At 41.0% G+C, this 15247-nt stretch overlaps 1 protein-coding gene across 1 annotated transcript in view; it reads left to right on the top strand.

Moving 5' to 3' along the window:
* Positions 1–8360, top strand: part of LOC136058900 (golgin subfamily A member 4-like) — a 37358-nt gene extending 28998 nt beyond the window's left edge. The window contains exon 15 of the mRNA XM_065752683.1: positions 8147–8360. Within this exon, the coding sequence (XP_065608755.1) occupies positions 8147–8360 (214 nt within the window). The remainder of the gene's footprint in view (positions 1–8146) is intronic.
* The last annotated feature ends 6887 nt before the right edge of the window (positions 8361–15247 follow it).

Here is a 15247-nt window from a genome sequence, read left to right as displayed (position 1 = left end):
GCAAAGTCCTCTGGGGAATGTAGTTCTTCTCTTCTGAGACAGGCATACCTGGAACTGTCGATGATCCACAGAGCTGGAGCATTAACTCTTTAACTCTAAGTGCACTACATGATGTTATGATGTGGAATACCAGTACCAAAAATCATAAAACCATGACAAATAGTTACAGGGATGAACTGAATAAAGGCAATAAAAGAACAATACATGGCATCTTACATTTGGTAATCAAAGACTAATTGTCATCTCCACTGTAGTTCTTACCAGGAGAATTACATCTGTGTTTCAGTGTGTTGTGTGTATTCTGACCCAAATACCCGCAGCAAGCCCTCCAGCCTGAGTGCAAGGTCTAGCCTTCAACTCTGGTAATGAAGTCAGTGTTGCCCTTCTGTGATTAAGTATTATCACCTGTTTAAAATAAAGGGTTCATAGAGTAAAAATGATATTGCAAGCTCTTTAATAAGCAAAGACTTGCATCATGACTGGTTGCATTACTCACGCAGATTGTTGCTAAATTAGAAGCTCCCAATATGGCTCTTGGTTTCACAAGGAGGATCTAGCAGTGTCAAAAATAAAAATTGCTCAAAATCCTTTAAATCAAGCCAGACACAGTTGGTTTCTTTGTTTGTTTGTTTGTCTGTTTTTCTAATGCCAAAATAGTTTGCTTGATGTTCTAGTTCCGAACAAACTTGTAAAATTGCTAATATTTTTCTAGATCTGAACTTCTAGATCCTGACCTCTGACTCACCCAGTGACACTGAATGCAGCTTAAAACTGGTGTAGTTCCCATCAGCTCAGCATCTCTTTTGTCAGGAAAAAATCTCATCTCCCACAGATATTCCAAATGAAGTTTCAGATCCCGGTGGACAAGCTGAGCTCAACTTAGTTTTTCTTGCTACAACAGTTTGAGTTCACATTGCCTTTACTATAAATTGAAGTATAAAATTGCAATTCTGAGACTAACACCCCCTCCCCTTTCAGAGCCTTAGGATTATCAATGTAGTTTGAAGACAGTTATCGGGGGATACTTCTGTGGAGACTTGTCACTGTTCTGTGGTGATAGGTCTGGTTTTGTTTCTTTCTTGTTTGTTTTCTTTTCGAGGCAGTTTTTAACTCTGTACAACTCTGGTCCATTTTAATAGATGCATTCTTTTAAAAGAAATATATTCAATTAATAATGAAACTTTACTGTGCTATAAACTGCAACTTGCATTTAAGCCAAACCAAATGTCTTTGGCCTTTTAGGAATAAGCAGAAAAAGACTTCATAGTTATGAAACAGAAGTGTGGAATCAAAGCAAAAAAAAAAAAATAGTGAATGAGGTCTGAGAGAGAACAATTGGATAATTAGAGTTTGAGATTACTTTGAAATTACACATGTTAACGGTGAAGATGCAAAATCATGTTGTTGCTTGGAGCATTCTGAGCAGCTTGGAGATAATTTCCTTTTAAGTAACAATTTTCTCAAGTCAAGAAGTGTTTCATGCCAGGCAGTACTTCTTTGCTAACAAGGGGTCGTGCCACTGGCTGTCATTCTTACGGAAAAGAATCATAGAATCACCAAGGTTGGAAAAGACCTCCAAGATCATCCAGTCCAGCCATTCACCTACCACCAATATTTCCCACTAACCCATGTCCGTCAGTAGAACATTTGTGCGTTTCTTGAACACCTCCAGGGATGGTGACCCCACCACCTCCATTAGCAGCCCTTTTCAGCACCTTCCACTGATTCAGAGAACTTTTTCCTAACGTCCAACCTGCATTTCCCCTGGTGCAACTTGAGGCCATTCCCCCTAGTCCTATCACTAGTTACATGGGAGAAGAGGCCAACCTCCACCTCTCCACAACCTCTCTTCAGGTAGATGTAAAGAGCTATAACGTCTCCCCTGAGCTTTCCCTTATCCAGACTAAGTAATCCCAGTTCCCTTAGCCACTCCTCGTAAGACTCATGCTCCAAGACAGTACTCTAAGTGTGGCCTCGCCAGAGCAGAGTACAGGGGGATAATCGCCTCCAAGCTCCTGCTGGCAGCATTATTTCTGATACAGACCAGGATGCCACTGGCCTTATTGGCCAGCTGGACATTCTGCTGGCTCATGTTTAGCTGACCATCAATCAACAACCCCAGGTCTCTTTCCTCTGCAAAGTCTTCCAGACACTCTGCCCTAAACCTGTAGCATTGCCTGTGGTTGTTGGGGCCAAAGTGCAGGACCCGGCACTTGCTCACTCTGAACTTCATTTTGCAGCCCAGGGATCCAGCCTGTCATATCCCTCTGTAGGGCCTTCCTAACCCCAGGCAGATTGACACTTCCAGCCAACTTGGTGTCATCTGCAAACTTACTGAGGGTGCACTCAGTGCCCTCATGCAGGTCATCAATAAAGATACTGAACAGGACAGGCCACAGTACTGACCCCTGGAGATTATGAAATAGCATGAGAATACAGGAAGGGGAGGGACCTCTTTTTACTGTGTGCGTACATAAGTAAGGATGTCTTCTAGACCTCCAGATTAAAAATGGTATTAATTATAAATCTGGAAACAGCACCAATCCATTCAAACCCATATCTACTAGGAGTTGCTGTGCAATACTTGTCAAACCTGTCTTCCAGAAATCACTTTGGTCTGCTGTAAAACAACTTGTGTTTATTTTATGGGCATATCATCAGACTTAACCTAGCACTTGTTTCTAAATCACTTCAACAAAAGCAGATATTATGCATTTAAGTCAATGCTGTATCATACTGCTCCTGCAGTAGTTCAGTGGAAGTGATAACGTATCCTCTTTCTTCTGCTAAAAGGCAAGTAATTCTTTTTCTAGAAGCACCCTATGGATCTGTCATTGAGAAACAGGTCAAACATGAAAGGAATTTCAGGCCTAACCACCTTGGGTCTCTTCAGCCAGCTCTTCCACCCTACTCAGTGGGTGGCAAAGTTTGCAGTAAATCCTTGGAACTAGAAGAAGGATTTAAGGAGGATAAGAAACAATTCTGTCAAAAACATATACAAATTAAGAGTAGTGGGGAAATTAGAGTATGACAATACTTAAGCAACATTATACTAGTACCAGCATATTTTCTTAATCTGAAATTGGTTGTGTGTTCCTAGTTCTACTATATTCAGAAACTTAGCAGTCAGTTCTGCTTGGTGTAGCATCTCCAGCAATGTGGTTTCAGAAGTTCCACACTTAGCTAAAGGGACCGTACAAATTACCTACATGTATTTTTAGCTCTTCCCGGCTGAATATCATTTCTGGCTCAAGATATTTGCATGTATTCTAAGCACCGCTAACTGAAAATTATTACACAGTCATTTGTTGTTTCTTAAAGATAGTGCTTAAGGGGAATCATGATCACAGAATCAAAAAAATCCTAGCAAGGAAATAGTTGAATCTATGAATCTGTGTGTCAGTATTCTTAAAAAGGATGACATTTATACCAGCAATTGGGAAAGCAAAGAGAAAATCTAACAGTGTGTTTGCAAGATGTTGAGTAGCATCCTCTTCTTGCTTAAAAGACCAACAGAAGAACAGAACTGCAAAACAGTTTGCCCAGGGTTGACAAGCAGGGCAGTGCTGGGAATCAAACTGAGGACTCCTTGAAACCAGCAAACATACTGCTCTGCCACAATGGCACTGCCTTCAGAAGCAAGTTCTTTGCTCTTAAATATAAGATCCCTGCCCATGTGGATTTCTTTATATTGTACTCGAATAAATAAATAAATAAAAGAATTAAAATATTCCAGTGAGAATCTGCTGCCAGCTCATTTAAAACTGAACTTGTGACTGGCGTCACTGTTGATGTGAAGAATTCCTGTTTTATGGCATCCTTGTCTCCCTTTCCATGGCATCCAGAGATTTTAAAGGAAGTACAGCAATTAAAGCAAAATACACAGAATCACAGAATTGCAGGGGTTGGAAGGGACCTCTGGAGATCGTTGAGTCCAACCCCCCTGCCAAAGCAGCTCCCTGCACCAAGTTGCACACGTAGGCATCCAGGCGGGTCTTGAACATCTATAGAGAAGGAGAATCCACAACCTCTCTGGGCAGACAGAGAGTGTCTCAAATGGAAGAGTTTTGACAATTTAGACTAAGCAGAATGGGAATGCCACTTAACCAAGATAGAGATAAAATGATTACCTGTGTTTTAAGAAAGCAAGACTCCTGCAAGATCCTGGCCCTCGCTATTAAATCTCTCCAAGGCTTATGTTTCTATTCACAAAAAGATGTCTTATTCAGTTGAACAAATACAGATAACTTTCCCTGTCTTGCAGTTACGTGATTCAGTTTACTCAGTGGCTCTTCATAGCCTTCAAAGCCTGAGCTTGCACTTTGTACTTTTGGGAAGAGAGGTGCGTTGCACAAAATGTGACCTCTGAACAACTTTCCCACTAGAGCAGAGAGATTCCTTTCTCTCCCAAGAAGCAGAGAAGCAATGCCTGTCAGCTTTTCCTCACTCTGAAGTGCGTTTCTTGTCTCAGCTGAAACAGCTGCACATTCTGGCCTGTCTTTCAGCTGTCTCAGGCTCTGCCCTTGCTCTTTACATAGCTTTGAGCATTTTCAGCAAGTTCACAGATCTTATTCCTCTCACGTATATATTTTTCACATGGTTGTTGATGAACCTTTTTGCTCATTTTTTCCTTCACTGAGCTCAGAACAATAACCGGGCACCACAGATGAACATATAAATACATAAATAGACTGCTAAGCAACCATCAAGCCAGACACATGGCAAAGAAATGTAGTATTAGATATCCAGCAGGCTGCTTAGAGCAGTCTGCTCTTCGTACACAAGGATGAGATGATTAGGTAGTTGTTGTATGTCTTTGTTTGTTTGTTTTACTATTATCTGTTCTGCATAGTTTACAACTCTCATTCCGTTGCTGGTACAGTTTTGCACTTGCATTACTGACAATGACTACAGAGGCGGTCGTAATCTTCTGGAACACTGACATCTTCTGGTAGTTGGGAGTAATGACGTTTATACAGAAACCTAAAACTGTCAAATCAGGCTGAAGTCATACTGTGAGGATTCACTAAGTCCAGCTTTGTTTTTTAAACCGGCAGGGTTCTAGTCACATTAATACACTTAAAGGATGTATCTAGCACAACTACTTTTTATACCTCCGTAGCTTGCTGTAGGGGCCCTGCTTTGCATGGGAGTTGGACTTGCTTATCTCTGGAGGTCCCCTCCAACCCCTTCAGTTCTGTGATTTTGTGATTCTTCTCACTCTGTAAGGTGCATCCACAAAAAGTTGTCACCACTTTCACTGTACTATCAGATAATGTGTGGCTGTTAGAAAACTTTGTGCTGAAATAAAGATACTGACTGATACTGACTACCTCTGCACCTGTGTATGTTCCATTGCATGACTACTCGATAGCAACATTCATATTTTGAACGTTATGAGTTGTAAACACTGCAGTTACAACAAAATGACACATTCTCTAAGCTGTCTGTAAAGAGCAGCAGTGTGCATTGTAAGCTCTGGTCAGTAACTCCTGTTGTTTGGTTAGGACTCCTTCTGCTTACATTTATGTTATTACCAGTTCACATTAATTTGTTCTTATAGCAATTCCTTCTACATCAAATAAGATTAAGTAGGAGTAATGGTAATGCTTTTATCAGACATTACATTAACAATGTGATGACGATTTAAAGAAAAAATCAAGCATTCTTGATTGCAAACCTCCTTTCAAAAAATTTGAACCAGCAGAACAAGTTATCAGAAATGACACATATGTGACACTTCCTTAGGTATGGAGGAGTGGATTGAAAGAACTAACTGTAAGCAAATTCATACATTTGTCACAAAGTACTTGGAATTGAGGTGTGGAAAAAGAGTACTCAAAGCCACATTCATAATTCATCCCCAGGGCTTTCTTGTGACTTCCACAGAGCTGCAATAACTTAAAGAGAGCGTTCTGAAAATCAGGTTAGGCTGACTGGAGGCCATTTCATGAACACTTTAGCTGTATTAGTAGCCAAGATAAGTTACTGATTGAGAAACAGAGCCGCTTGTTAGCTATCTTGAAATAGCACTTAGTGGGATTACTTCAGTTTAAAAGTAAGCAAATTGCTCCACAAAGACCTGAGCGATACATTCCTGAGTGACGTGAAATAAGAACTCTGGCAATGTAAAGCTATCTAGCTTTTGGCTGCCTCTGTTTCTCCTGCAGTCGTGAAACTCAGCACAGCAAGTCAGCAGAAAGTTATTTGCTCTTTTGTCAGTTCAGATTTCTGCAAAGTCAACACACAGCAGTTGCTGAGGGAAAGGCCTGACAAGCACTGGCTCTAGCACAAGGTGAGGAATGGCACTGCAGGGATATGTGGGCCCCTGTCACTGACAATTAGGGAAGTCTAGACTGCTATGAAAACACAGTCTTTTACGTTAATGCTCAGTTTCCATTCCCACGGAGATACATTAACAACTGCTACAGATTCACTTGGGAACAGACTTTTATTCTCGATTATCTACCATATCCAGAACTGTGCAGAAATACATTTATCTTTCACTGACTTGCCCTCTAGAAAGAAAGTACTATTCAGTTACATAAAAGGTATTGTAACCCAGAAGGGGTGGGAATTAATGTGATTCCAGACAGTTCCCCCCAGGACCTGATTGAGCTTGAAGTAAATTCTTTGTATATTGCAATGTGTTTAAATCAACCTTGCCCAGGCGCTACAAAATTTGAAGGTTTATGAACATATTTTGTGGAATTATCAGATATATCTTCAGAATTTGAATAGGTATGTTCAGAACACAGCAACTAAATGTTCCAAGGAAACAATACAGAGCTTGGTTTCATGTTTTGTACATTTTATGAAGAAATGAACAAAGCTATAAATGATAAAAAAAAAAAGAAACCATTAAGTAAAAATGACAAAAGTAAGGGCAGACAGTGGCAATAATAGTAGAAGACATGATGAGAGAAAGGTTGAAAGACTTGACTTACCCCATTGATATCTGAACAGATAACGCACCAGGATAATGATGCCCTATGAGACAAAAGGCAGCTGTAAGCTCTGCTCTGCTTTTCTATCTGATGACTGTATGAGTTAGCTTCCTTTTAATCTGCATCAAGCCATCAAATTCACACAGTATACTTAGTGACATGTTTAAAATTAGAGTGTAATTACACGTGCTGCAGAGACTGGGCAGCAGTGTGGAAAAGCACAGAGGTGAGGGAATCAGGGATCTGTTGGAAGACCGGAGGTGAGGCTGGAGGTGCAAAGGTTAGAGTTTCCCAGGCAGTGCCCTCACTTACTGCCTGGGAATGCTCTGTGTCAATGCAAGCCAGCTTTAGAAGGAGTTGAAACCATCAGGCCTAAGTAGCAAATTTTTGCTTTTTAAAGCTACAGTTAAATATAATCACCCACTCTACCTCATTTCCGTGTGGGCTGCTCCTCAACATTTTCCCCCTCCTCAAAAGTGACAGAAACTCTTTCCTAGACCTCTGTTTCCAAGTCGGCCTATACAAAAGTATCACAACCGGTCCTTCAGTTTATTTTCTACTAAAGATTCCTTTTCTCACATGCAGCAAAAAATCAGGAAAACCTATATATGTATTTGCTGTGAATGCATCTTGCTCATTTTGTGGTCAGTGCAGCAAACTAATCATCTACATACTTTTTTTTCCCTCAGTTTACTTAAGGGTGACAGCAACGTATGTCAGTGTAAATATGTCAGGATGCCTGTGATTACCAGGTACACTGTTCGCAGAGCGGTGGGATATAGAAGGATCACGGTTCAGCATTTCTTGCAAATCCCATCGTGTATTTCTAGCTCTCATATGACATCACAGGCAACACGGCAGTTTTGAAATAATCCCACTGTTGGAGAATGAATGGCAGCTGCTTGAACAGCTCTCTGTGTCTCACTGAGGGCACACATCCTATCTGTAAACAACACACCTCAGGTGTGCAGATAGAAGAGGACCCACAAGGTTTCAGGAGGTGGCTGCCAGCAGGCAGGTTTTCAGCCAGCTGCAGAATCCAAGCGTGTTTTCCAAACCCTCACACACCCAGCAACAGGCGCCTCAGAGAAGAGCTCTGTCACTCGACGGAGGGTTTAGCGAGCTCTGACTGGCGCTTCAGTGAGTCACAGGATCACAGGATATCGCGAGCTGGGTCATCGGGTTCTGCCTCCACACAGGACCACCCGAAATCCAAACCCTAAGTCTGAGAGCGTCGTCCAAGCGCCGTGCCCGCTGCTCTGGGGAGCCTGTTCCATGCCGATTCCCACTCACATCCCGGCCCTGATTCGCCGCACCACGCATTGCTGGCCGCCGATTCACCCACGCTCCATACCACCGCCACCGCGCTCCCCTCCCGGTCCCGGCCCCACGGGGCCTCGGGCGCGCCTTTAGCCACCCCCACAGCCGAGCCGAGCCGAGCCGAGCCGAGCCGAGCCCGACAGCGTATTCCCAAGGGAAGTTTGTGCCTCGCTGCGCTCCGTAGCGCCCGAACTCTCGGCTCCACGTTGGCCGCGCAGGCGCAGCGCCGTGCTCACCTGCCGAGGGCGGGGGGACGAATGATGAAGATATGTTTATAATGAAATGAAGATATGTTTCATATTGAAGTGCTGAGCATTCGGTTTGCTGTGTTCACAATCTCTGTCTGGTAGTGGCCGTGGCCAGGAATGCTGTGATGATTTCACGCATGTGCTGAAGCAGAAATCTTCTCTGTGCCTGTTTAGATTTGGGTACAAAGAGCTTGACAAGTTTACTTTACTTCATCAGACTTTGTGCTGGGACAGATACGTGGCTGGACAGCTACCTGTGCAACCTGCTCTAGGGAGCTGCTTTGGCAGGGGGGTTGGACTCGATGATCTCTAGATATCCCTTAGAGATCCCTTCCAACCCCTACAATTCTGTGATACTGGCAGCCCGTGCCTCTTTGGGTTTTTGCTGGGTTAGGCATCCTTTAAACCTTGGAACTACCAGAGTAGAAGTGATGTGAACTCATTATGGTGTGGATGGCAGGCTGCAGGCTGAAACTGCGCTCTTCTGACAGATCAGCTGTCAGCTCCCTGCGCCTGGGCTGAGTGTAACATGATGCATGGGTGATCTGAGTTGTGTGGTCTCATGGTTTCGACCCTGCTGATATCCAGCTACTTAAGTTTTCTTTTAATTGCTTATTTGTCGAGTAAGGGTGGTGCTTCTGGAGATGGAATGCCTGCAAAGCTCTTTATAGTTTGTCAAGTTTAATTATAAGCCCTTTCATATGTATTAATTTTGGGTCTTCTCTAGAGTGTAAAAAAGTATGGTTTTTTCATGGTTCAGACTAGCATACTGAGTTGGCATATGTGCTGAATTTTCAAGTGCAATTGAAAGAGAGCTGCAAAACTTACTTAGCAGTCAGATTACAGTACTTTGTACACAATATTGTTGCCAAGTCAGCAGCACAGTCATACGTTAGTATACTCACTGTGTGTGAGTGCTTAATAGAAATAGATGTTGTGGAGAAATTTGGGCCCAGGTGGATGTGGTTGCATTTCTTTATTTCTTTCTCGCATCCACCAGTGCCCACCAGTTCGGTATGTTGTAGTCTTTACTTGGCTGTTAAAGTCAACACTGACAAAGCCTTAAGATAAGTCTTATGAAACCTAGTATAAGATACTTTCACCCGGTCTGCAGTGCTGTGCAACTCAATGGTTGACATGAGGAGCAGACAGAACAAGAACAGATTTTTGTTTGTGTATGAAAATTTTCTTGTGGTTGTTATTTTTCGATTGATCTCTGGTACTACTAGCAGAAAATTGGCATTGAATTTGTTCCTAAAAGTAAAATGGACTGATCTGTTAGCTCCTTGTGCCTCGTTTCAAAATAGATTCTATAACTGAGGAAGGAGGGCGAAGGTACTGAGGCCTGTAGAGTGCTGCGAGCCCCGCCAGGCTGTAGGAAACACCTCTGTTCCCTTGCCTGGTTACTGGATAGTAACCTGAATGCAGTTTACTTATGCATATGTTCTGTCATCGCAGAGACTATAGGCTACCTCGTAGTGAAGTACTTTCAAACCAGCTTTTCCGGATACTTGAAATTCTGTGGGACTGTTTTCATTTTGGATCTGATTTCTTTTCTGGATCTGTGTTCATTTTTGCTCTTTTTGTTCCTGTGCCCTGTCACAGGAAGGCCTCACTTAACCATCCCTTCTCAGGGACACAGGACTTTGTCAGCTGGTCTCTGGCTGTGTTGTCTGAGGCTGTGTTTACCAGCCTAACACTCACTAAAGCTGCTGGTGCCATTTCTCCCATCATAACATTCACCTGAACGCTTTTTCTCACAAGGTCTTTGTGGGCCTTCCTCTTCCATGTGAGTAGCTGGCAGATGGGGGCTAGATGTCTGCATCTAAAAGCCTGTCTGATGGAGGACGTATCAGCTTCTGACTGCTGACATGGAGAAAAAAACTGCTTCTGCATTTGCAGGCATCTGTTTGATCTTCCAAAGTTCAGTTTTGGGATGATTCCGTTTGTTACATAGCCTCAATTGTCCCTCCTGTTGCCATGGGTAGTGCCCCTGGCTCAAAATTGTCCAGAGGGCTGTGTGTGTACAGCAATAACAAGTGCAGAAGTCCCCAGGGTAGAGGAAGGAGAGGCCTTTGTACTCCTAAATAGCAGCTAAATGATGATGGACATTTTTGAACTTTTTTCACGTTGTTTGGTGAGAAGATCTCTTCTTCATACAGCTCGTTTTAAGCTAGACAGTGGGTGGAAGAGGAAAGCAGACTACTGGCAGGACTGCATAATAAATAATAAATAAATAATAATAAAAAATAAATACAATAAATAAGCAAGTGCTACTATACACTTTTTGTATTATGAAGCTTGAGTTTCAAGTCTGTGCCAAGAGCACCACGATTGCTAATAATCAAAATAAGTATTTTGTTGCATGCTTTCATGGCTGTTTCATGAAACGTTTTCTGCTATGAGACTTTGGGGAACTGCTGTCACAGGCAGTATAGGGAGCTGATTTTGGTTTCATTAAAAGGAAGATGTACTCAGGGCTTTACTGACATGTAATAGCTAGTAATTGTTAAAATAAATGACAGCATGGAATAGTTAGTTCTGAATCAGTAATGTTATTAGTTACTGATATGTGTGATCTCTGTATAGATCCCCCACAGGTCTCCTTCACTGTCTGGCGAAAGAAGCAGATCATCTTTGTTGTCAGAGTGGAACGATGAAGGCACTTTAACACCAGACCAAGAGGTCAGTTGACAACTAATTTGTCTATTTTTTTAGCTTTAATATTTCCTTAAAAAAACAACAACAAAAAAACACCAACTTTGTATCGATTGACTTTTTCTTTGTTTCTCACTCTATTTCCTGTGCATTCCTACACAAGAACAGTCATAATTTATAGGTTAAATCCCGTAGTGTTGACTGCTACTGAAGTGGATCTTAAAGCCGTAGCAGTCAACTCCCGGATTAAGAAACATTTACAATCCTTCTCCAAGGGTTACTAAATTCAGTAAACTACTGTGACATAACTTACGTTCAGGGAGGTTGTTTTTCTGTCCCTTTTGTTTGACAAGTTGGGAGAGTTCTGTTAGCTGTTGGGGTAAACTGAGGCAGAGTAGACTAAAGTATTAAAGTGAACCCTTATGAACGTTTCTAAGCATACTAGTAATAATTATCAAATTTCAAAACACTCTAACACTCACAATAAACTGCAAAAGACTGATTTTGAGTATGTGAAAGTACACTGGTGCAGTAAAGCAGGGAATGCTGGTCATTCTCTGAAACTCGTCAGAGGAGATTGTAGGCTCCTAGCTGTGAAACAAAACTTTCTGGATTTGACTGGGGAAAAGAGAAAAAGATACGCTTTCTTCCAGTGGACCCATTTATTTCAATTTTTAACTCATTTTTGTCAGGAGGTAACCAGTTACCCTGAAATTTGGCATAGACTGTTGAAAACACCACCAGTGATTACAGCTTGACAGTTTATTTTCTGCAGCAGTAGCAGGAACAAGATGAAGACTACCTTGTGGTTTGGTTTTGTGCTTCAGAACAGCAGTATTAGGTTTTCTAGTAAATGTTATTTTTTCTGTACTGCGGCATGTACGGAATGACTCAATTTGTCACTGAGAGACCCTTCCTTTTAACTGGGGCTCCGTAGTGTCAGCAAGCAGTGTAACCCATGACAAATTATGAAGCATTTTAACAGAGTACTTTGCTGTTTTCGTTTGTTTTTAAGTGCGTCGAGACATCTACTAGAACGTGATAAAGGTTAAAGGAGCGATTTGGCTAAGGCGGTTGGATGCTTTTAAGCGGCCAAAGCTTCGTGGAATCTGCTTGGTGAAGCTGTGAGACGTAGTGATGTTGGTGTGACTGCTTCACTGGATTTTGTCTGTCGTTGACTTGGCACCGCCAACAAAATATTTTCCTGTTTTCAGTGACAAATAACAAGGGGAAAGACATAAGTGGTTATGCTCCTCTTCCCTTTTATGATACAAGTATTTGTCCACTCAAATAGTGCAACTTACTCAGTGAGTCAAACTCAGAGTAGTTTTCTTTAACTTGTATTTAGTTTTGAAAATGGCTGCTTCTGTTCCCCATCTGAAGAAGGTTCATGTTCTTAAAAGCTTATCTTCTTCTTTAGTTGATTTAATAAAAAATATTAAAATGAGTATACCCTATTTCTCTTCACCATTCTGATAACATATTTTAAGAAATAAAAACATTTTCAAATATTGTTGATCTTTTCTGACATTACATATAGATATAGATATAATTGATATATATATATCTCAATGCTTCCTGTATTGTTCTTCTTTTCTGCCTGTTTTGCCTCCTATTGCTTCATTTGATTTTATGATGCCTCAGTTTGTTTTTTCTAGTTTATTCTTCAAGAGAAACAGGAGAAGCATAGAATGCCCCACAGGACATGCCAGGTTTTGCTGGAAGAACATTATCATGCTCTAAATACAGTGATTACACTTGGAATGATGGGGGTGGGAATGGGGGGAGGGGAGAATTAAGATTAAGAGTGGAAGCAGAGTACTAAAGTGACCTCAGATTTATAGTTATCCCTTGACATAGGGAGTTGTTATGAGCAATTTTATTTATGAAACACATTCTGTACTTAAAATTCTGAAATCCAGCAAGGATGCCAAGAATAAAACCTCTGCTTTTTAATGAGGATTGTTTTCACGTCAAATGGAAAGTTTTACTAAAAGGAAGATAAATGATGTGAAAGCTTCTTTTCACAAATATTCCTCATAAGTATTTAGACTGGTTAGAAGCAAAAAGTGTGTCACGTGTATTTGTGGAACCTTCCTAAAATTCAGGTCAGTGGCAGTATTTATCGTGCTTGAAAGTAGAGGCAGATACTATGGACCATCTCTGAAAATATACATACTAATTACGTGGTAGGAGGAGTGCATTTTAAACAATGTTCTTGATGTCAGTGGTGTTAAAATCACTATATATACAGTTATATATATATACAGTTGTCAGTGGTATTAAAAAGAATCGAGACTAGACAGTATTTAATGCTCTGAAAATGTTTGGCTTTGAAGAATGCTGAAGTGTTTCTGTAGTACACGAATAATCGCTAACCAGCTTACAGAAAGCTTAAACAGAACTCGCTGTTTTTCGGAGTTCTGGTGTGTGTTTTCTCACCTCTCATCTATTGTATTTTAGTATGTATAGACTAATAGATACTTTAATAGGTACATGTTTTCAGAGTTCTGGTGCTACAATATCAAGCCTACAGGTATTGCATGTGAAAACTTTGATGTAATTTCAATATTCTTAGAATTTAAAAAAACCAGAGTGAATTAAGATTGTAGCTGACAAAGTGAATGTGATCGGGGAATTACAATAAAACCTGCAGACAGATGTTCTTACTTGATATTCTTCAGTGATAAGTTTCTGGTTTTATTTTTTTATTTTTATTTTTTTTATTAAGAATGCTTTCAGATATTAAAAACTTGTGCACTTCATTCAGGGAACACTAGCGTTAAGTTTCCTTTATTCCTACCTTCTTTCTTCTCCAGCTTCTGTTTGAATGAAGCCATGGCTCTCCATAGAGGTTGCAGATAAGCTCTTTTGTTTTCTGTGTAAGGAAAAAGCAGAAGTGTCTGCTCGCAAGTAGCCTGCAAAATATAGCCTGAATGTGAGATAAAAGCATGTATTGATACTTAACCTAGGACTTCTTCAAGCAAGTTGTTGGACTTAGTGTCATTCGAAACAGATCTGCATGATTAAAACCGAATTCCTGCTACTTCCCGTCTAGTAGGGGTTGGTTTTCAAATTTCAGTCTGCTACTGCATCGATTCTTGAACAGCATTTGAGGGCAGATGCATCGATTGTGCTCATTATCTTCCCTAGAGGTTCAGAATTTTTTGGTTTCCTATGTAGAAGGGCTGCGGCAAAAGTAATGCCTCCAATTTTGTTATTTTGGCCTGCTATGTCAGATGTGGATTTTGTTGATGTGGGACAGAGGAGTGGTGACAGCAGCTTGAAAGACGAGCCATGTTCTGCACAGCCGTGCAGCTTTTTAATTTGCTCTTTCTATTAAATGCTGTTGTTGTGTTCTTTGTATCTGTTGTAGCTTCCATGGAAGCTACATGGGAGACATTACTTTGGGAGCAACACACGACCTATGTAGTACCAGTATGACTTTGCAAGTCATGCCCGCCCCGTAAAGATAACAAAGGTAGTTTGGAGCCACCAAGGGAGAGCAAGCAGCTGATAGCTTGCTGTGTAGAACTTGTCAGTTGTCCAAATGTCACTCGCATCCTCAGGAGCGTCATGGAAGTAACAGCAGAGCACTGTCTAATTTGCTTCCTTTAGAGCTAAAGATAAACTAGCAGCGGACTTCTCAGTCTTTTTTTATGTATGCTGTTTAGATATAAACATTTTTCTAGCCTAGGGCAATAATAGAGCAAGACAGATAAATCTGGAAATGTTTTTGGTTTGCTACCTTTGTTAGTGCTGCGTCTTTTTTTTATTCATCCCATTTGAAGTACTTCCAAATAAACACTGTCTTGAAGAAGTAGTGGTGATTTTGACTGTCTCTTCGTTACATGCCACTTTAAAACTGATGAGTTTTGGAGGCTGTCTAATCTTCATCTAATTCTTATCTGGAGCTTGTTTTTTATGGCTCTTGATGCGTGCATGGATTTGTTTAGATTGCTCATGAAAATAAAAGCAGATGAGGAAAGGACTGTTTAATTTCTGTATTGCTTCCTCCAGAAAATTTAGTTCTGAACCTGTAGATTGAGACATTTTTTTAACTGTTGAGAGAAC

Source organism: Cyrtonyx montezumae, unplaced genomic scaffold, assembly GCF_038088225.1.
Source record: "Cyrtonyx montezumae isolate F1298 unplaced genomic scaffold, pur_monq_1.0 scaffold_8, whole genome shotgun sequence".
In the NCBI taxonomy this organism is placed as follows: domain Eukaryota; kingdom Metazoa; phylum Chordata; class Aves; order Galliformes; family Odontophoridae; genus Cyrtonyx; species Cyrtonyx montezumae.
The sequence above is the reverse complement of the archived record's forward strand: the minus strand, read 5'-3'. Positions and strand labels throughout refer to the sequence as shown.